This window comes from Chamaea fasciata, unplaced genomic scaffold (genome assembly GCF_029207755.1).
Source record: "Chamaea fasciata isolate MVZ Bird 193981 ecotype frontalis unplaced genomic scaffold, bChaFas1.0.hap1 SCAF_21, whole genome shotgun sequence".
Lineage (NCBI taxonomy): Eukaryota > Metazoa > Chordata > Aves > Passeriformes > Sylviidae > Chamaea > Chamaea fasciata.
The window spans coordinates 10953076-10975338 of record NW_027094106.1 but is presented as its reverse complement, the minus strand read 5'-3'; the positions used below and the strand labels follow the sequence as shown (position 1 = coordinate 10975338).

Here is a 22263-nt window from a genome sequence, read left to right as displayed (position 1 = left end):
TCTGATCATACAGAGAATGCTGGAAGGGTTTTCTTCTCTGTTTCTCAGATCTAGATGTTCAACACATGTTCAACATATGAGAAATACCTTTGTCCTTCCTTTGTGTGTTTTCTTGTAGTTTGGTCATTCATGAACTCATTCATGATTGTGAGACCATTCCCAAGCACTAGTGCCCTGTGGGTGGGTGCAAGTTTCCACACTGGTACACAACCAGGCAGGAGCCCTGTGCAACAGCAGCTCAGATGACAACACTGCAGGTTTGGGACACTCAGTATTTGCAGAAACAGCATTAGCAATTTGGTATTTTGGTAAATTGGTATTTTGAGAGAAGAAGGGTAAAGCCTAGGATCCATAGAGAGTGGGCAGAAAATAAGAAAGCATTAATTTAGCTCCTTCGAGGTGGCACTGCCAGCTGTGCTGCCAGCTGGCCAACTGACAGACTCACTGACCACAAGGAATCACACTCTGCCTTCGTATGGTAAAATGGGAACTGTTTGCTCATTCAGGGTGGCTGAACAACCCGCCCTGACAAAGCCCACACTGAGGATCCTCCCATGTTTTCTGTGGGTGCTGGGGGTGCTTGTTTTAAAGTGCGGGGCAAACAGATTCTTTTATGCCACTACCTTAGGACTATCACAACTTCTCCATCTAAAACAATAACCCTTTGATTAACAACAAAATAATGCCATGCCTGGGAAGTTTCTATCATGATACTTGTTCTGCAGCTGAAGGGGCTGTAAACCAGATCTAGTCACAAAACAATTGTCCTTGCATTATCCACAGTAAGTAACGTGTAACTCAGGGCACTGGAACAGGACACCATGCATGCTTGATGCTGACGAAAAGCCCATTTGTGCCTGTTATATTGGAAAGTTTGTACAACATTAATTCTTAAAAACTGGTTGTGTTTCTTAAGATTCTTATAATCCTTTACTCTGAAATGAATGAGACAGTTTGTAGGGTATGCCACCTGATTTGGTCCCACCTGAGCATCTTCAGAGATGCAAACTTGAGTTATCTCTTAGCTGATGAAAGAAGAGAAACCACTGATATTCAGGTCTGAAGACATTTAAGAGTGTTGTCCAAATCTCTGCTTTGCATTATTCACTACAGCGTGTACCTTCCTGGATCTTACTGGGCAACACTGTGCTACAGTGGAAGCTAATGCAGATACAAGTGGTCCACTATATTACACAGGAGGGGAGACTGTTCTAGAAAGTTTTTATTTGCCACCCATTTATTTTTATTTGCCACCCATTTAAATTAAATATGAATCAATCGCAGGATGTCATAAAAGTGTGTCAAAAAGAAACTGCTATTAACAGTACAGAGGGGTGACACATCCAGTACTTCACAATAAACCCAACACTCTTTATTACTCCACATGCACACTTCCCCTGGCCCAGCTCTCCTGATCATGAATCACGCTGTGTGACTGTTGATGAAAATAGCATTTGCTTCCTTCTTGTCCAGCAACAGAGTGAAGCTCTTCCCTAGCTGAGGTGAGGGCAATTTCTCCCCTTCAAGAAACTTTCAGAACATTCTTTTCTGCAAACAGGATAGTGAAGTGTCTGTCCTACAGCTTTTAGCTGGAACCAGTTTTAGAGGAGTTTTGGTCTGCACGAACTGAGATAGCCAAGCTCAGGATGATCTACCCATGCAAGCTCCCCTGTATCTTACTTGTCAGACAGCAGAGCAACCACCTGGCAAAAAGAACATGTTCTCACACTGTGAAGTCCATCAGAAAGCAGAGAAAGTCCCTTTTTCAAATGCATTTAGATACCTAGAGATGCACAAAGTAAAAGTACACAAGGCAACTCCCACTGCTGTCAGCCAGCACAAGCACTAAAATCTGGGCTCCTGAATTTTTCCCAGGTCATCAGTTGGAGCCTTTCTCATGTCTTGACTTCACTCAAAAATTCCACAGTTAATCAATAAGGCACATCAGGGGACTAATTCAGGAACTTCTGCAATAGGTGTGAAGTGCTATGGACCACTGGTCATCTCCAGGCTGGCACTTGGAAAACATTGGTTGGCATGTGAAATCACACCTGTGACTGAGGGAAAGGCTCCCAGCCCTCTAATTGCCACAGTGCAAGAAACACAGAGCCAGCCTTAGTGCATCATTGTCCGAGGAACCAGCTGAATTATGATCAGCATGGAGTTACATTATCTCAACCCTCAATAGAGGTGTCTAAATGCAGTGAGAACAAGGCAAGAGAAAGTGTGTTGGATGCTCATTTGGAAGGATCCCACCACATGGCTGAGGCCCAGCTAAAACATAACATAGTATGACATCACGCACCCCTCCTTCACAAGACAAGTGACAACAGGGATTTCTCTGTACAGTTGCTGACTTGTAGATATAAGAATAGGTAAGGAATGTTCAGCCCCTGCCTGAGTGCAGTGTTCATGCTAATGATTTACAAGTACATACCAGTGATGTAATAGTTCAAACCATTTGATACAACAGCCTCCCCTCTCTTTATTGAAAGTCTGATAAATCCTAATTCTTGACCTTGACTGGAGGTACAATGGATCACTTATCATACTTATGATCCCGACACATGAGGTTGTATAATTGCAAACACTTTTGGCTCCAGCACAACTGGAGTAAAATCGGGTTGGCTCAAAGCTGAACTGATGTGTGACTGCTGGAAGGCAGCAAAGACCTAACACTGGATCTGAAGTGGTGATGAGACTATACAGGATTTTAGGCAGTAGGGAGTACTAAGGGTACTTTCCTTGTTTAACACATGAGTTCTTCACAGCTCACTCGTTTGTTGTGGTGTTTGCCCAGGTTGGGAATGTGTCCAGCCCAAACATAGGTCTTCCCCATGTGTTGATGGCCAGTGAGACACAGCAGACTCCAATGATATTCATCACTATCCCAGTTTTAACCTGTGAGGAAAAAAATCCAAACCAACAACAATAATCAAACATCAGCACAGCAAGTCCAAACCAGCAACAACCAAACACCAGCACAACCAATTGCAGCAAGACCTACTTGTACATACACAAGAAAGACTGTCAAATAAATCACAGATATAGCCATTGTGTACATATCCACTGCCTTTTGCTTTTGCTTAGGTGGAGATACCAGGGAACACACTGTGCATTGTCTTTGAGCACTTTGCTATGTATATAACCAATCTAGGAGCTTTAAGGCATGTGTAACAAGTCGTTCTTATTAGTTAGAGAACAGCTTATGCCCTCTTCAAGTACCCAGTTAGAAAACCAGTAATGTTTGTGTGTTCCACCCAGAACCTGCCCTGTGTGGTCTGGCAGAAAATCAGAGGACCAGAGCCAAGGGCTACTGATTGCTACCTTCTGCTTTCAGCTCCAGTGGAGACAAGGCTTTAGACCCTCGCCAAAGCCCCAGAACACTGCAGGGCATGCCTGTGCTTTAACCCTTCAGGTTTCAGAGACTTATGACTTGTCAGTTTTTCATTTCACTTGGGCCAGTCTGTACGTCTTCCAAAGCCAGTGAGAAAAGTACTGTTAAACTCTCATCATATTTCAGGAAGAAAGCAATGGAGAATTTCAGATAAGAGGGGAGGCATAGGTTATCTTACCATATCCAAAACACGGATGTGACCGTAAGAAAACACTATTGCATTTGGCGGTGTTGCAACAGGTAGCATGAAGGCAAATGAAGCACTGAGAGTACCAGGCAGCATAACATACAAAGGGTGGATCTTGACAGACGTAGCCTGCAGTGAGATGGAGAGAATATCACTCTGGGGGTATTCAAAAAGAAAAGCATAAAGTATCAATCCACCCCAGACCACTGGAATGGAGACACATAGGCTTATTTTGTTTCCTTGTATTACATCACCAGAATAATTCACAAAAAATTTATTCTGAAATCCACATGTGCTTAAAGATAACTGGCTGCTGTTTCCTGTCCCATGATCCTTAAAAACAAGGCTTCATTCTTTCACGTTGCTTGTTTTGCTCCATGGTATAATTTAGATTTCTGGTCAAATATATCCAACAATCTTTTCTTTGACCTTGAACCACCCTTTTTTCAGGGAACATAGGAATGGGATTATAATTACTAGGCACGTGAAGTGACACTCTTAGACTATACATAAACTCTGTGGGACTCAAAACTTAAGTGCCAATTTAAGTCATTAATAGCTTAGTACCTTGATTGGAGTAATTTTGCTTTGATGAAATAGTCTAGAATAAAGTGCTTGTCCTTTTCTAATTAAAGAACAAAGTAACCTATTTTTCTCTTTATGCCACAGTTTTGATTCTGCTCAGAAAAGGCAGCAAAACTTATCAGTTTTTTCTCCCTAAGTTTTAAAATTGTATAAAAAACCTATGAGAAGTTACATGTTTCTAATAATCAGGCCTACCACTTTGAGTATTTTAGCACAAAATGTGAAGATGAATAATTCAAAGGCATCATCAGAAAGTGCTGGATTTTGTTTTGGTTTGGGTTTTGTGTGTGTTTTTACAGTTCTAAGTTGATGGTTCAAAATGATCAGAAGTAACTGATGTTTGCTGGTCTGTAGTGAAAAAGTGACTGTCACTTCACTTTCTCCAGGGCCAATGCACACATCTTACAGAAGGCACGACCTGGCTTCCCTTTAAGTGCACTGGAGCAACATCCAAGACAATAAATATAATATTGCTTTGCCACCCAGTTTAACTCTGATCCCGCAGCTGACAGGGTAACAGGACAGAAGCAATCTTACCATGGATGAAAAGACAGGCAGGAAGAGGGTAGCTGTGGCCACGTTACTGGTGCATTCAGTGAAGACAGCTATAATGAGGCAGACCACTGTTGCAATGGCCCATGGTGGGATAGATCCCAGTGGAGTCATTTGATGACCCAGCCAAGCTGAGAGCCCAGAGCTCTGCAAGAAAAAAAGTGGGTTTCAGTGAGGTTTAGAACACCTGACTCAGAAACAGAGAAGCCATATTGTGGGCAACATTCCTGTCAAATAATGCTAAAGAAGTCCTGAATTATACAAACACCATCCAGAAAAGTACAATGATCTGTCACAAAAACTAAAAAGAAATTCCTTGCCAACCAGACATAACACTGAATCTCACTTTTCTGATTCTTCTGGACACCAAATACTTGCTCACAAATAGGTTACAAAATTATGGTTTTCTTGCTAAACAAGAAATTTTTTCTGAGGCCATTGCAAATACTTAATGTATGGCCCAGAAGCTTCTTGGCACATTTTTCTAACGTTTCTGAAGGTTATGATTCTGTATGAATGCTCTTGGCAATGTTTGTAGGAAGTGATTGTAGGAAAACAGTCAGTAGTTGATACAAACAGGTTACAAAATCTATGACTTGATAATTTTTAATGTTCTGGAGCTTTAATAATTTCTGTGTGATGTATGCAGATAAATATAAGGCCCAGAGCTTTAAACTGCCCCATGGTTTAAACCTAATTAGCCACAAAACTTAGATGTGGACATGACTTTCCCCAAAGTATGGCACAACTGATAGCTAACACTTCCTTTGATTTAGATGCGTCTTAGCAGTGATGAAGGAAACAATATGGTTCACCTCCAGATTCCTTCCTGTTTGGGGAATTCAGCTGCCTTTTCTGTGAATTTATGAGCACAGCATCAACCCAGGATTTTTCTTTCTGACCACTTCAGCAGTGGTTTTGCTTTAAGTCTGAAGATATATAGCCTTTAAACAAACCTCAAAGGGTTCTGAAAATCTGACAAATGTTACCTATACTTCTACTTTTCTAGCCAGGGCTGGGATTGGAATGATTACAGAAATAAGAAAGGATGCTTTTCTAGACTGTCCAGACAGTGAAGATCCCAATCTACTTGGCAGTCTTCAAGAGGTAAATCAAAGAAACTTGGTCAGAGAACAAAAATTCCTGGAAAAGACTCACAAGCATTCACCTCTCCTTGGTTTTTGCTAATTTAGATCTCCCTCCAGTTCTGAAATTCGCTACTGGGTTTGGCTTTGGGTGCATGCCCAGTAATACAGGACTAGATAACAAACCAGAGAAGTTCGCCTTTGGGTCAGAGAAAAACAGATGTCAGGACATACTGCGCTTGCATCAGCCAAAGCAAAACCTCCTCCCAGCAGCAGCACAATGCTCCAGGGCATCTTCCTTTGAACCACATTCCAGTCTAGCAGCGGGGCTGATATAAATTGCTTTTTTGTATCTGAAGTGAGAAATGAAAAGTAGAACATGTTTTAGGAGAGCGAAGGCACTTTGTCTCCTGTTCTATAAGATACCAGTGGGCAGATGCACAGGACTGAGAAATCTGCACGTGGTGAGGGTAACACACATCAGCATGGACTGTGCCCCAGCCCTGCCCAACAAGGGAGGTCGGTGAGCTGTTCTAAAGAACTGCATGAAAATCCAATGCATGTTTCTGCCTGGTTAGCTGAGTGGGTTAGCTGTTTCACAGTACTACAGTCCCTCTTTTAAATACCTTCTTCAGTCTGTTCAGCATCAGACTTGCTTGGATTCCAGGGCTTATGAGCAGGAAGAATAAACAATAACAGGGCAACAAACATAGCAGGAACAGAATCAGTGATATACCTAATGAAGAAAAGAGAATGCTGGTTAGAAAATGGACACCTTTCTCCTAGAAAAGGGCTGCCTTTCAGCATTCTAGTCACTGATCTTTGCCATCCCATTTGGGGCTTGAGCAAAATGGGTCATTAGCTCATGCCTGAGGTCTCTCAGGCCTGCCATAATATAAACACAATAATAAAAGAAACAAGCTACAATACACATTAATAATCAGAGCCCTGGATGACAACTCATTCCTCCTGGAGCAGGGTTCCTTCTCTGTGCTCAAGCCAAGATTCAACAGTTGTATCTCAAAGACAGGCATCTAAAGAAATGGCCTGAATGATAGTCCCAACATGTATTTTATGTTCCTAACGTGCCGTGCACGAACACTATGCAAAGCAGCCATTGAAGGCACAAAATCAATTTTCCAGTGAATTTTAAGGTATTGGTTAAAGGTGATATTACCAAATATTCAAGTGTCACTGCAACTGATTGGAGCTCATACAAACAAAATACCAAGGTGTACGACAGTGTGACTGAGACCAGCATTACAGAATTTTTTCTTCTTTTAGGAGGTTCAGCTTGCCCCATCTCAGTCTCTAGCTTTTCCACTGCAATACAAACTGTCAAATCATAGATTATTGGTAGTGTCATGTAACAAGCCATTGGATCAAGCCCAGCAAACATGTGAAGTCAGGTAAAGTGAGAATTAATGACCCCACATTCAAAATGGAATGTATGAGCAAGGGAATCTGATTAATAACCAAGAGGGTAAAAGATGGGGAAAAACAAAAAAAACTTACTTTTCTCCTCCTGGGAAGAGCCCGGAGGCCCAGCCTTTTACAAAGCCTGGGTTTCTGGAAAACCACAAGACCACCAGCAATACAAACAAGATAAGGACATTTAATTCAGCATAAGAGATAGGGCCTAACTTCTTCATTTCTGCCTTCAGTACATTGTATGCCGCTTTTTCTTTGGTAGTTTTCTCGGTCCCAAAGCCCCAGCTTTTTATAAAGCTTTGAGAAAAATAGAGAAAAAGATACTGTAAGTATGAACATATTAGAGGGCTTTAACATCCTTATCACTCTGAAGCTGTCACTCTTGGGGACAGACACAGGCCACAGCAGAGGTCAGAAATAATTTACAACAGTGCCAAATATTTTGTGGGGGCACACCAGTTCTCATAGAAGAATGGGGTCTATCAAAGGATGGCAATTTGGAGTAACCTGAGATTAAAAAGTCAGGTTTGAATCAATGGCTGCAAACCAGCTATGCCAGCTCTCCTAGGGCTGAAATTCACAGTTGATACATTTAAAAATAAAAAGGCAATTCTGTCTGAAGATTAAGAATGTATAAGGCTTTTGCCTTAATGTACCTGCCATGAACACAAAAGGTTTCCAGACCTCAAATTTTCTGTGAAATGGACCTGCCCTCTGCTACAAAATTAATAACTTGTCAGTGCATTTGTTTTAGCCAGATGTCTCAGTAAGCTGATCTGCACTATCTTACTGAGGAGTTTACACAATATTGTGTAGATAAATACTCACTTGAGACCAATGAAGGAGCACTGTAACCAAAGCCAAGCTAGCATCAACATCAGGATCATGTTTGGGAATGCAAATCCAAACCAGGAGGCAAAATTCACAATATCATTATTGTTGGGGTACAACCTGTAAAGAAATTACTTTCTGTATGCATGTCAAAACATTTAGTAATCTACTCTCCCTTTAATACGTGCTAGTGACAATTATGCATGTAAATCTAGGGCAACCATTACAAGCAATCATAGCGAACATCCAGAGCCTAACTTAAGTCACAGGGGAAGGCAGCCTGATTTCAGAGCAGAACTTAAATGATTGTCAGTTTTCCCTGTGTTTTACTTTGATGCATATAGGAGCTTATGTTGATACTTTAGGTTTCAGTCAGTCAAGTGTGGCTGAAAGATCTCCCATACATTGTAGATACCTTTCACTTCCAACATGCCTGTTCATTTATCCCAACGCAGGATCTTTTTTCTTCCTCCCAATTCATTCTAATAAAAGAGCAGGAAATGTCTTTCCTGAAATTAATACCTGTACTTCTGCTGCCTTCAACAGATGAAAAAGTTGCTAACTGACTTGAAAGAACGAAGACAGTGTTTAAAAAGAAAGGCAATTTTTGTTATTCTCTGTGTTTGCCAATAATGATTGGAGGAAAAATATCAGTAGCAAACTTCCAGCTGGGTGTTAAAACCAACAGATAATGTAACAGCTGAGGCTGAAGTACTTGCAACACAAGGAGGCAATGTTGGAAAATTTCCACTGCAGATTAGGTTCCATGTAGATCAGTTCCCAAATTCAGTTTAGCAATGAGAGAACAACACAACTGCACAGTTTCCACAGCCACAGCATGGATGAACAATGTTACAAGAGGGGCCAAGCTCCTTCTAGCTCTCTTCAATGTGCTTATGAGTAGAGTTAATCTACATTCTTCTGGTTCTCTTTACTGCAGTTCCTCTTTTAATGTGCTGTATTTCAGTTGACAAAGAGAACACAGAAGAACCAATATCTCATAATGAACCACTTGCATGTCAAGTGCCAACAAGTATTTCCAATTTTCTCAGAAGACCTTAATTCCATCACATAGCTTCCTTTTAAAAGGTGCTGAAGCAAAAAAAAAAAAAAAAAAAAAAAAAGGTCCAACACTTCATACACATTTCTCAGTCTCAGTTCTTCAACTTCTTGCTTGAAGTTCACAAGTGAAATTGTCATCTAAGACTAGTCAATTGGTCACACAAACAGTATGACAGCGTAACTAAAAGAAGCAGCAAAAATTACTTACTGATTCATCTGGCCTTTCAGTACCACGTTTGGTCCTGTTCCGGTAAGTGTTGCAGTTCCTCCAATGCTGGCAGCATAGCATACACAAAGTGTCATTCCCTTGCATATATGCTTCCTTATTTTCTTTTCCTCAGAAGATCTGGGGTCATCAGGGACTTGTTCATTGCTTACAACTAGACAGAAAGAAAATTATTTGTCTCAGTTAAAGCTGGAAAGGCGGAGAGTTCAGGATAGAGTCTGTAGACTTAGTGCTTCCAGCTTGTATCTGCCATTTATTTTAATTTGAAAACCCACAGATACTTCCCTAAATACTTCAGACTAATGCTCATGAGGAGCTGAAGGAAGAGGCTGGCAGTGTGGGTGTACATGATCCAAGGATGCTGTTGCCCACATCAGTGCCACAGCTGCTCATCAGTAATGTCTTGTTTCACAGAGAGGCTTACCACCAGCCAAATATTGTAGTTACTGGAACCATTCCAATTCCACAGTGAGAACCCAACTAGCTTTAACAGATATGAATATAGGCAGAAAAAAACTCCCACTGAAAGCCAAATCCTTCCCTGGCATTATGTCAGTTTACAATAACCATGAAACTTTACTGCTGTGTCCACTGTTCTCTGAGGTTAACACTCTAATCTTGAAGTCTGACTGGACTAATGGAACAGGACAAAGAATTTATGGCAATTACAACCAACTCAACAATATCAAAGGGTATTTTTTGCACACTTTTATTATCTTCGCTACACTTTAAATCTGATCTTTATTCATATTTAATAATACAGCCCACTGTAACAGCACAGCAGAGCAGTGAAATGAGAGGGTCCGAGTTTGTGTGTATAATTCAAATGAAGTGAAACCTATTGTAGAACCACAGCACTGGCAGAGGACCTTGAGGAATCAAGTATCAGGGTAAGATCACACACAAGAACAGTTTGTCTACTGTGTGTCAAATTGCACCAATTCCTCTTTTCCATGGGGCTTTTAAAGTAGTCCTCTTTCTTCTCCCCACCTCCACATATAATCTGGTCAATGAAGATAGAGTCCTACCTGGCCTAGAAGCTGAATCTCCACTGATAATCGCAAGATTTAGAAAGTGGGATGCTGGGGTTTGGATGGTTATTTCCCACAGCATATGCTCTTCACTTCCCTAAACAGGCGGTTAAGTCTAGGGAAACTGTGGGAGGATGACTCCAGCTCCAACGAAAGAACTTAACAACCAGTCTGGGATCATGCATTAGCATACAAAATGGCAGCCGTCAAAAGTGAAAGCTATTTTGTAAAACCTAAATGTCATGTATTTAAGGGATTTCAGTCAGGTTACCATCCTCTTTCCTTGGAAAGGGTACACAGCACTCCTAGTTTGGGGAGCTGAGTGTAGCAAGCTCAGTAGCATCAGTTTTTCAGTGAGCAGGCCCTTACCGTTCACAGCAGTGGACTCTGATGTGCTCTTTTCCCCCAGCTCAATCACTGTATTTGTTTGCCCAGTTGCTTGTTCCATCATGGTCACATCATATTCTGTGCTGTCCATTTGATCCAGGACAGCCTGGACAATGGGAACCATCATGGCAGTGGTGGCTGTGTTGCTTATCCACATGGACAGGAAGGCAGTGACTATCATAAATCCCAGCATGAGGCTGAAAAGAGAGAAACACTCAGAGGAGAGAAGAAGAAAGTGAGCAAATGCTGCTAGGCTTTGTAGTCACTGTAATTTGGAGAGCAAAGCCCAGGCAGGGATGTGTGCGGCATCCACTAGTACAGAGCAGGGCCAGACGCCCTTCTAGGACAGCTCTGCCACCTTCACTGAGGGAATCCCAGTGCAGGATTAAATCTGTCACAATTTTGTCCCTAGTGGCAAGCCTCTAAAATTTAGTCAGATGCTAGTTTTGGAAAAAGGACAAATAAACTGTTGCGAGACTTCATTCCTGGAAACTCTGTGCAAGTACAGCTAAATTGGCTCTTGAAGGATCCTTTCTCTGCCAACTGTTAAATATCAACCCTAGGCCTCTGCTAAACTGACAAGAGGTAAGAAAAAAATAATGTAATACTCTTACAGTGCAGGTTGCACCCCAAGAATCAGAAGGATCCTCAGTGCAATCCTTTTGTGAAGATTCCACTGCTCAACAGAAATTGCGACAATCAGCCCTCCAAAGAAGAGCATGTTTGTGTTATTTAGATACTGCAAGCACACCTGAAAAACAGAGAAGGGAAGTCAGGCCAAAATACTTGCTTCACCAGTACAGTTTCCCTACCACCCTCTCAAATCCATGGACCGTACCAGGCCCCAGTCAACACTGGAACAAGAGGCAGCTGCTGCCTGAGAGCTCCCTGCAGTTTCCTGAACCCTTGATCTGTGTACCTGCTGACTTGCCTGTGGCAGCAGCTCTTTGTGCATCATTGTGCAAAATGACACCGGTTTCCTAAAACACAGTTGGGGGCCAAAAATATGGAAGGTGCTGGAATACTGAGCTCCAAAAGGGCTTTCTCAACACCTTCAGCAACCACACCTGCTTTACCAGCTTGTTGGGCAGTAGTGAACCTGGGCTACAGAGCCTGAATACAGCCTGTGCCTTGTGCCTTCAGCACAGACAGCCCAGGATGAGATCTGGGGAGGACACAGCATACCTGCTGGCACCATGCTGTCTATCCTCTCAGAAGCTTGTCTCATGCATTTTGAAATCTCCCAGAAGACAGTCAGCACTACTTTCACATAGGCTGGGAACACACAAACTGCTGGCACTTGCAGGATGCTCTCCAGCAGGATCCATGCCCAAAAGAGACCCTCCCCTCTACCACCTCAAGCCCCCCACTCCTAACAGTTTGGGCAAATGTGTACGTAACTCAGCATCTTCCCATATAAGAACCTGAACACTAATACAGACTTATTGGCTAAATATTGATGAGGGATCAGAGCACTGGATTTCTCTGTATCAGACCTGGATTGCATGAGTTCCTTACTTTTTTAGCAGTCTGAACTCCAAGCAGAGGGAAAAATACCACTGGCATGAGGGAGGTGACAGCCAGGGGGATCACTTCAGTGCACCAGTACACAGCCATGATGATGATGATATATGCACATCTGGCCTCCTGCAACATAAGACACATTTAAGCATTAGAAACTTATTAGAAAGATAAGAAACACATTGGTAGCTCTTACAAGTGGCTCACACACTCCACTGTCTGTAGCTTAACAAGTTATGCTGAATGAGGACTTAAACTTGTGCTTTTAAATCATGTTCTGAAGTCACTTGTATAAAAGGATCTTTTTAACTAAGAAGACCATAGTGTTTGCTTTAATACATCCACACAAAATAAATGCTGTGAGAAAAAAAAATCTTCCACCACTAGGTAAGTGCAGAGTTTGCTGTGTGCAAGTACCTCATGGTGGCTGAGGTCAGCAGATTTTACATCTAGGAGCGATGAACAGCAATATAGAGTTGTTTGGGTTTTTTATGGATGGCCAAATTTCCCAGTGTGGATGATTAGCTTGCCTGAAATTCCCAAGTCTTTGATATATGTCCAGTAACACAGTTGAGCTCAGAAACTACTTCATTGAATAGTTTCAAAGTTTTTCACTTTTTAAAGTAACTCCCAAAGTAAAACTCTTCTATAATTTTATTTTTTTTTTTTGTGACTAAGCACGTTAGAGGTATTACTATTGGGTATTACTTTCCCAACTCATACTGTCCCTAGCCACTAAGGGGATTCCCTAGTTTAGAGTTGTTGCAACCTGTCTTTTTGGGCTGTTGATCAGGCATTTCCATATCCCAACCTTCTGTGGTTTGTACTCTAAAAATTGTCAGGAAAAGCAAGCATTCATTAGCTAACAGTGAACTGTTTGAAAGCTGAAGTCAGTGTTCTGTAGCTCAGTATTTGCTCCTATTTAGAACATGTGTTTATAGGATTTTACTCAAATACAACAGATGCGACTTTATTGCTAAAATAAATGGTGTGACAGTGACACTTAAAAACTGACATCAGGTGATATTAGTAAGTAGGGCTGTGTTTCCCTTAATTTTATTGAGAAGTTTAACTGTTGAAGTCTCTTCCCTTTATACACATAAGGTCAGCTCATGAAACAATTCATGCTGTACTGCAGTTATGCTGGGCTAGAACTGACTGTGGTTAATCTGTTGCTAGTGTGAAAGGCAGATAAACAACTCTAAGTGAATAAAATTCAAGACACTGGTTTTAGAGAGTAGAGAGTAAATAATTTATGTGAAGTTCAAAAATACAACCATGCTTATAAATTAACTCCAACAACCATGGCCAATTCAAACAACCAAAGATTTGGAATTAAGTATATATTTGTACTTATACCTATTATCTATCTGTGATTTATGGGAACAGTCACAGAATGTCTCTTTGGTGTTTCTGTACAGTTGACACAAAACACAGTGACCTGCCTGCTGGCTGAGACATGAAAAAGCAGTCATAGACAGAAACATTGCTTTCCCATTGTGAAATATTTTAATTTCTTAGGTTCAACTAATGACACAATATGCCTACAAATAATGGCAAACGGAAGATTTACTTAATTTTTTTGGAAATTACCTTTCCTAGTTTTGACCAAAGTAGAGCTTAACAGTCAGAAATTCCTCATTACATAGAGCACCACCATTCAACTGAAAGGCCAGGCTGGTATTACTTAGACAGGCAAACCAGAGGGGTTGGCAATTTGGTTTATAAACACAGATAAAATTTTCCTGCTTTTTTAAACAGACTGAGCGATACAAGTTGGCCAGAAGAAAGGCTGTTTTTAGCATCAGAATAGCCTCCAAAGCTCTAGTAGGCTAGAATACTGCAAACTGAGCTTTCACACTCAGTCAAGAAGGCTACAAGGCATCAAATCCAAACTTCCCTGGGTTATTCCAATTTTATGCTGGTGTACCTCCACCGAATGCAAAGGAATTGTGCCATCGCCATCCATGGAGTAAGATGGATGGAGGACAGGGCATTTGAAATCCTGACCAATTCATACAACATAACCCTGACTGCATCAGGATGGAGAATGTCACCAAGCAACACGCTGGGAGCACCAGCGCCTCAGCACAGAGCCGGGGGACGCACTCCTGCCCTTCAGCCCACTCCAGTCGCTACGACATAGTGCGGGACAATTCCAAACGCGCCGGCCAGCCACACGTGGGCTTGTCTTGGCCCAGAATGAATGGCATCTCACTGGCACGGTGGGTCGGGTGCCGGGAGGCACCGGGAGCAGGCCGGAGGCGGACGGAGCGGGGATCACCTGGGGGGCAGCAGGGCCGGAGCCGGGCTCTGTTCCCGCAGGGGCCCCGCAGGCACTTACCCGCGTGGACACAGCGAGGGGTAGCGGCAGCAGCAGCAGCGGCGTGAGGAAGAGGATGGCGAAGGAGCGGTACCTCAGCAGGGGCCGCAGGCACGTCGGGGCCATGTTCTGTGGGGTGACACGGTCAGGGCGCGAGCGGGAGCTGTGCCCGCCGCCGCCGCTTTAAGTACGGGGCGGGAGGGACGGGAGGGACCCGGCCGGGGGCGACACGTCCCGCCCGCCCCGCCGGGGGCCGCCCCGGGCGAGGACCGGGAGCCAGAGAGCCTCCCGGAGCGCTCCGGCCCCGCTCCGGCCCGCCCTCCCTGCCGGGCCGCCGGGACACGGCGCGGGGCCGGTCCCGAACCCCCTCCCTTACGGCCGCCTCCGTGCGGGGCTTCTGCAGCCCCTCCGTGCCAAGGAGAGCGGCTCAATGACTGTGTATCAGCTACCACAGCAGTCGGGAGAGTGGTGTAAGAACGTTCTCCCCGCTCACAGAGCCCGCAGAAAGGTGCCAGCAAGCACAGACACTGAGTGCGCATCTCGTGCGGGACCGAGGCGCCGACACGGCCCCTTTCGGGACCCAAGGGAGGATCGTCCCTCGTTCATTCACACGGTGGTGGGGAAGACTGAGCTCCTTTAGGGGAATGGAGAGTTAAAACCACTGTGGGGGTCTCCCCAAAACAAAGGTTTGTGCAGGCATGCATGGCTGTGTTTAGCTATTATTTTGAGAGGCATTGTGCCTCTGGATCTGGGTTAAAAATAACCCAGGAAGGTTAACTTGAGAGGTTATTTTTAATGTTGTTGAATTCCGTGACTTCGTCTACAGCACAGCCTCGGAATCCAAAGGGATGGCCCTACTGATGGTGGCCAGCACGACTGAGAGGGCAGAGAGGGACAACTAGACGGAGGACAAATTGTTGATATTTTAGGTTTTGCTTCTGGGATGGCAACAGCCACCTGAAATTGAAGTCAGCATAAATCATATCTCAACAATTTGATCCTGCAGTCTCTTAACACAGTCTCACCAAACAGTTACTCACAGAAGTAAAGATTCCACAGCAAGTAATGAGGGAGCTCTGACTACAGCTTGCACTCTTTGTCCTCTGCTGACCAGAGGAACTTGAGTGACAGAAGCTCAAAACAAGACACTCCAATGTTACTTTTCATTTATAAAGCAGTGAATGCCCACTAAGAAAAATAGTTGCCAACCGGATCTGGACACATTCCAAATCTTCAAACCTTTCGGAGCAGTCCCTCTGGGTAACTTACCAACACAGAGGAAACTTCACACCAGTGCTAAGTGTAGCAGAAAGTGGGGAATTGGCCAAAACTTGCATTCCTGTGGCCTGTATCCAATGAAAAAAATGGTTCCTACTCAAAAACCAAAAAAGACTAGAAGCACTTAAATAAGAAAATGCAAATAGTTAAAGGAGTTGTTCTAAGATTAACTGTGATAGACCAGTGCAAATATGATTTGTTGTCTTCTTGTTTCAATAAGATGCAGTGAAGAAAAAGGAAAATAAAGAGGAAGACAAAAATGTGTTGATACATTTAGATGGACTAATCTTGTGAAAGGAGACTGGCTTGCTGTACCTGGGTAGGAGACATGGGACTCCATGGGCAATTAAATTAGCTAGTTCATGCCTTTTTTTTTTTCCAATACAGAAAGGGGAATCAATATTCCCTTGTTGTGCAGAATTATTGCAAACTTTATATCATTTGATGTTGGGCTTCCTTTTCACTGTGCCAGGAAGAAGACAGACAAAGTTTTGGCTGCTTGCTTTATAGAACTGGTCTGACAGCTGGGTAGAAGGGAGCTGCAGAGAGCCTAAGCACTTACAAAACATCCAGGAGGAGTTTTAGGTGGTCCAAAGAGCATTCAAACAAAAGCCGCCCACAGCCTGAAATTCAGCTCATGCTAATTGAGCACTAATTGCTCACCTTCAAGCAAAAGGAGTCTTTTCCTCCAGTCAGTATGGCTCTGAACACAGTAGAAAGCAATGGCTTTAAACACTGCTTTAGAAGCAGTGGGTAAAATTAGCTTTTGGTTGCAGACATCATTTAGAAGTGGAAGACTGTAGCATCCTTTGGACCAAATTTTGATACCCTAGTGCTGAATAATCTGCTGTTCTAGTTCTTCTTGGTAGTAAGTTTCAAATCAGTTTTCAAAGGAACTCAAATTTTTGTGTTACAAAGAGGCTTAGGCATGGGTGGTGATGTGAGCTGGAACCAGGAGCTGAATCAGGTCTCTTGTACCTGAAATCTCTTTTCCTGGTTGCAAGGTACCACTTCTCCCATTTGCTGTTCTGCTGCCCTAATAAACAAAGGTATTTTGAAGCATGTTAAGAATGAAGGGTTTGAGTAACAGAGCCGAGCCCATCTTGTAGTTCACTGCCACCAACCTTCGCTGGCCTTTGCAACATTTCTCAGCTGGTGGCTCTGGGGTTCATTTGATTTAACTTGACAAAGAAAGCAGAATATTTTTCTGCTGTTGGTGAGCTGAATAGGTTCAATGAAGTGTTCAGTGAACACCAGAGCCAGGTCAAGAGACTGGGCTGGTTATAGCTGGGCAAGGGACAGCTGTGGCAGGAACAGCTGCACCTTTCAAGACAGCAAATGCCTAGATGAGCTTGACAGCATTGTCAAATCACATGCAGAGTCTTGCAATCTTCTCTTTTATACTTCAGATACCAGAGTCAGTGATGTGAACCATAGCCAAGAGTTGCAGTCAGAAGTGAGACACTGCTGAAGACTAGTAAAGAAAGGCTGACCTGTATTGTTTGGTAAAGAAAGGGACTGAAAATCAATCCCACTCAGAAAGTAGGAATTCCAGGGTCAGTCCAGATGGAAAAATTGTAAAATAAAGATCTTTTTAATAGTTTAGTTCATTCCTGAGAAGCTGCTTTTCTGATATATTGCACTCTCTACAATCATCCCAATTACTCCAGTTAGAGGATAGGAAGGTCTGTAAAAAGGTGGCTTTACAGGAAGCAGCTGGTTCATTTAATTACAGATAGACATATTTTCTGCCTCTAATTCAAATGCTCCCAAGCACACAAGTACAGTTTGCTTGTTCTAAAGGAGTCCATTTGACCTAGATAACTGCTACTCTCTCTCTCGAGACAAAAACTCCTCACACACTTTTTAAAGTTCTTTCATGTTGCAGGCTCCATACAACAGCCAGAAGCACAAAAGTTTTAACAAAATAAAATTGAACAAGGACTGTAAGTCATATCATACTTGGCACTGAGAAACAAAAATTGAAACAACTGACCTGGGGATATTCTAGGACTTAGCAGAAAAAAAAAATGTTTTTTATTTAGGCTTTTGAAAATTACATTTTAAAAATGACCAGCTCAGAACTTACCTCTATGTGATTCTTGCCTTCAAAAGATGCCTAGAATAGGTCTTGCATGGTAATGTTATGCACTGGAAGGTTTACACAGAATTTAAACAGAAAGAGTTATTACCAGCATTCAGAGAAAATCACTCTTTCATTGCTCTCCATTTTCCCTCCAATCGGTCCTTCTCAGCTACTGCCAGTCCACTGTCCTGCTTCAGGAGTAGCTTTCAACTAAGTTCCCAGTGGAGCATCTGATATTTTTCCAAGAAAAGCTCTCAAGACTCTGAATGAACAGTCCTTTCGGCACAACCCCTGTGCCCAACAACATAAAAGCCCTCATTATGAATTTTGAGTCAGTGGGGTTTTCTCAGTCAGTGTGTGTTCTGATCAGTCTTTCTTGACCTAGAGCTGGTGTTTCCCATATAGTTTGAGTCCTAAAGCCCATTCAAATGCTGTGCAGGCTAAGGACTACAAAGGAAAAAAGATCCAAAATGAAATCACGTTAAAAATTTGATTCAGAATTGGCAGCTCTGTAACCTCTCCCTTAGCTGCCATCTCATTAACATATTTGTTCAAAAGCCTTTTCTCTGCTTCATTACATAATTTGTGTTACAAAATTCAGATAAGCATTCATTATTCTCAGATCTAAATAATGGCTTACTGCGCTTCCTTTTTCTTCTTCTTTCATTTTTCCCAGAGAAAAACGGGGGATAGAAGGAGCTTTTTTAGATGGGAAATGAACCCCACCAATTTTTGAGAAACATCTGGGCAGCTGTTGTCTATGGCATTATGATGCTTCTTTTTCTCTTGTAGTTTTGTTAATAAACCTGTCTTTATACCCTTTTAGCCTGCTTTGAATTTTGAGCCTGCTTTGCTTCTCTCCTAATATTAATTCACAGCAGAAAAAGAGTAAATATTTCTAGTAAGCACTCAAATCACTACACTAATTTTGAGAAACAGAAATTGGTGAACTGAAACCACTTAATTTGTGCAAAGACTAGTGAATGATTCTTTCAGATACTCCTGCAAAGTGAAAGGATTAAAACTAGTCCCCCTACCTGACAGACTAAGAAGGTCAGTTAATATTTTCTGCATCTCCTGTTTCCCATTGTTCTAAACTGAGGCGGGTCTGTCACATCAGACACCCCTTCCATCATACAGCTATAAGGGATCAGTTGTAGCAGCAGGTACACAAATGCTCGACCTTCCTTCAGAAAGTCTTGAAATTCTTGGCATTGAAAACATAAAGTTCTGTTCATTTTTCTCTCTAATTTATAGTTCTCCTGAAGCTTCCTATTTAAAGATGTGTTGCTGAGGTCCAGGAGGAGACAGGACATGCAGTTCCTGGGGCCTCTGTGCTGTCAGTCCATCCCAATCACAGCCAAGTATCCCCAGGGAGGAAAGGCAGTGCTGGCTAACGCAGGCTGGAGATTTCCCCTGGCACGTCCTTGGATACGCGGAGTGCTCCAGAGGTCACTGGGGAACCAGTGAGGCCTGGGCACCTGCTGGGCACGGCTGAGCAGCCCATGCTGTGCGCCTGGGGACTGATGCTGGGTTTCTCCCGGGTGGAGATGGAGGGAAAACACCTCCCATGAGCTGGCAGCTTTTGTCCAAGGGAAGCAGCATTGGCCCCGGGAAGCCAAGGGGGGTTTTATCATGACCATCCCTCAAGAGGCGAAGGGGATGGCAGCCTGCCCCTGCCCTCCTGCTCACCGCAAGCCAGTCCTGGGGCCCTCTCCTGCTGTGCCTCCTTTCTCAGGGCACCACAGGCTCCCTCTGCTCCTGGGCTGGAGCCTGCCTGGGTGCTGGGGCCAGCCAGGCGTGGGATGGAGGAACCCTGCCATCTGTTGAACCAGCTAATATAAATCAAACTTACATGGGAAAGAAGGAAATTGAGACCTCAGAGTTTCTCTAAGGATTAGCAAATTAATCTGTGTGTGGAACTCCCACTGAAAATGAAACCCCAATATTTGTCTGGAAATTCTGCTGTTTCTCCTTTAAAGAATTTTTTGGCTAAACAGCTGTTTGGAGTGGAGTTACTGCAACAGACCCTTTCAGGTTTTTTTCCTTTCTGCTCTTAGAAGAAAGTATATCCAGCAGAGTAAAAAGAAAAATGTCAGGAGAGAGCAAGTTCTGCAAAAAATTATGAGATGTTCACTCCTACAAAGGGGGGATTTCAAGAGTTTCTAGGATTTTCCTTAGTGTTATCTGGATCTCCTATAAGAGGCAGCGGAGGAAGAACCAAAGAGCAGGAGACCGAACGTCACCTCAAGCTCTTAAAGACATTCAGTCTTTTGACACGCTGGTGACCTGTGACTATTGCAACATTCTGCTGCCACTTCCAACCCTTCAGAAACATGAGGTGAGAAGTGACACATTGGACTTGGCTTCCTACCTGCAAAGGGCCATACTTACACAATCACAGAGTATCTCCCGAGTGCCCAGGACCCTGAAACAATGGGGAACAAAGTGACACCGACCTCCTTATGCACTCGAAGAAAATCCCCTTATTGCAGAAATCGCCCACTTTGACACCTTTAGTCTCCATCAAGAATAACTGAAGCCGAACTGAGGGTTAACGGAATTTAACGGAACGCGGGCACCCATTGGCCGGCTCAGGTGCAGGGCGGCTGGGGGCGCGTCCTTTCACCCAATCAGCTTCCGGCTCGTGCGCTGGCCGGGCGTTCCTCCAGCCAATCACAACTCGCCTCCAGCTGTCACTCAACTGAGTCCCGCCTCACCCGAACCGCCTCTGGCCCCTCGGCCGCCGTCCACCCGCCCGTGCTGCAGCTGTGCCGTTCCCACAGCGCCGTCTGGTGGGCAGAAACCGTAACAACAACCACAACCCCGCGGTCCGCGGCGCCCCGCGGCGCGGCTCTGCGTAACAAAGCGCCTTGAACTGTTGGCCGCAGGTACGCTCTGTCTGTGAAGTGTGGAATTTGGTGATTCCATTGACTGTTTATGCTCACATCTACATAAACAAGATCCATTGCCTGTAGTCTGCTTCAGTTTTAGGAAAGTAATAACCATGAATGAAGGAATCAATTTTAAGCTCAAATCCTGGAAAGTCTTCAGCAACTGTTCTTATTTGTTGAAGGCTCATGTTGTTTCTCCTAAGCAAATAGTAGGATTATATCTAGTTGCCTTCCTACTGAATATGATGGCTTGTTGCATATAATGTTAAATTCTTCTCTGATACGACTGTTACTTATTTTTCTAGATCAAATGTCTGCATTGGACAACTTTGCAAAATGCTAGGATGAAACAAAAATCAAGCCACAGGGGAAAAGGTACTGCAGAATTTCAGAAATTTTGAATAGGTTTCCTAATTCAGGATGATTCTAGACTGGGTTGACTGGGAAAATGAGATATTTTACAGAGGAGCTGCATCTTGTAAAGCTAATACTCAGACTATCACAAAGCTCTTTAGATCGCAACACACAGTGGGTTCCCATGAGATTGCACTAAAGAAGCATTGCTGCAGAGCCAGTCTGTTTTCACTCTCTCGACTCGGACTAACATGTCTTATCAATCTACTCTGAACAGTGTAGTGCTTTCCCTACTGAAGTAGAGACCAGAATATCCTCCTTTGGTTTTCAGTTCCTGGCAGAATAATTTTCTCTTTAATTAAGGGCCACTGAAAGCCATTGTTCTCAATCTGTCTTTTTTCTACTTTGTTCAGTAAATGATGTATTACTTCTCCCTGTAAAACTTCCCTTTCCCAGTGAATTAAAGAGATTATGTTCGTCTCCTGAAATGCAGGTGGAAACTGAGAGAGTCCAAAGACAGGAAAGTTAAATGTGGAGAGAGAGTGGATGCTCACGGGACAGCAAATGGGCAGGAACAGGTCAGTAAAGGGATGGTGCACACACCAGCCCTGTTACCCCAAGAGTACTGCACATTATCTTTGTGCTCCATCACAGGTTATTCTGAGAACACACGGGGTCATACCACAGCACCAGGACCAAGGTTTCTGTGCCTGAAAAGAGCCTCAGATCACGAAACAACCTGAGATCACAGTGCCGGGCTTTAGCCTTCCAGCCCTTCCCTTTGGAGGGGCGGGAAAGCCTGGCCTGGCAGAGAGGCGTTTTCTTCGCGAAGGCCCGCGGAGTGTTCGGCGCTCGGTACTGCGGTGGCACCGTGTGGCTGCTGGTGGCACCGTGTGGCGGCTGGTGGCACCGTGTGGCTGCGGGTGGCACCGTGTGGCTGCTGCTGGCACCGTGTGGCGGCTGGTGGCACCGTGTGGCTGCGGGTGGCACCGTGTGGCTGCGGGTGGCACCGTGTGGCTGCGGGTGGCACCGT

General features: G+C 43.7%; 1 protein-coding gene across 2 annotated transcripts; it reads right to left on the bottom strand.

Annotated features, from left to right (window-relative positions):
- Nucleotides 1–1204: 1204 nt before the first annotated feature.
- LOC136299787 (Na(+)/citrate cotransporter-like) lies at nt 1205–20517 on the bottom strand. 2 transcript variants are annotated; one of them, XM_066201717.1, is made up of 13 exons: nt 20442–20517; nt 14640–14747; nt 12293–12421; nt 11389–11525; nt 10757–10971; nt 9339–9510; nt 8066–8188; nt 7322–7534; nt 6433–6542; nt 6041–6159; nt 4707–4868; nt 3576–3713; nt 1205–2901 (listed from the first exon to the last, which is right to left on the bottom strand). In XM_066201717.1, exons 2-13 carry the CDS (start codon nt 14742–14744, stop codon nt 2773–2775), a joined length of 1752 nt encoding a protein of 583 aa, XP_066057814.1. In that variant the 5' UTR covers nt 14745–14747; nt 20442–20517; the 3' UTR covers nt 1205–2772. The 2 variants fall into 2 exon arrangements, with proteins under 2 accessions (XP_066057814.1, XP_066057816.1); XM_066201719.1 differs by lacking the exons at nt 14640–14747; nt 20442–20517 and adding an exon at nt 18089–18166.
- Nucleotides 20518–22263: the final 1746 nt, after the last annotated feature.

What these genes read in the sequence shown, in the direction of transcription:
- LOC136299787 (XM_066201717.1), bottom strand. Translation starts at nt 14,744, where the DNA reads ATGGCCCCGACGTGCCTGCGGCCCCTGCTGAGGTACCGCTCCTTCGCC. An exon ending in TGCTCCTTCATTGGTCTCAA is followed by an intron (nt 7,535 to 8,065) that starts GTGAGTATTTAT and finishes TTTTTCTCAAAG; the next exon opens with CTTTATAAAAAGCTGGGGCT. An exon ending in TGCCTGTCTTTTCATCCATG is followed by an intron (nt 3,714 to 4,706) that starts GTAAGATTGCTT and finishes ATCTCACTGCAG; the next exon opens with GCTACGTCTGTCAAGATCCA.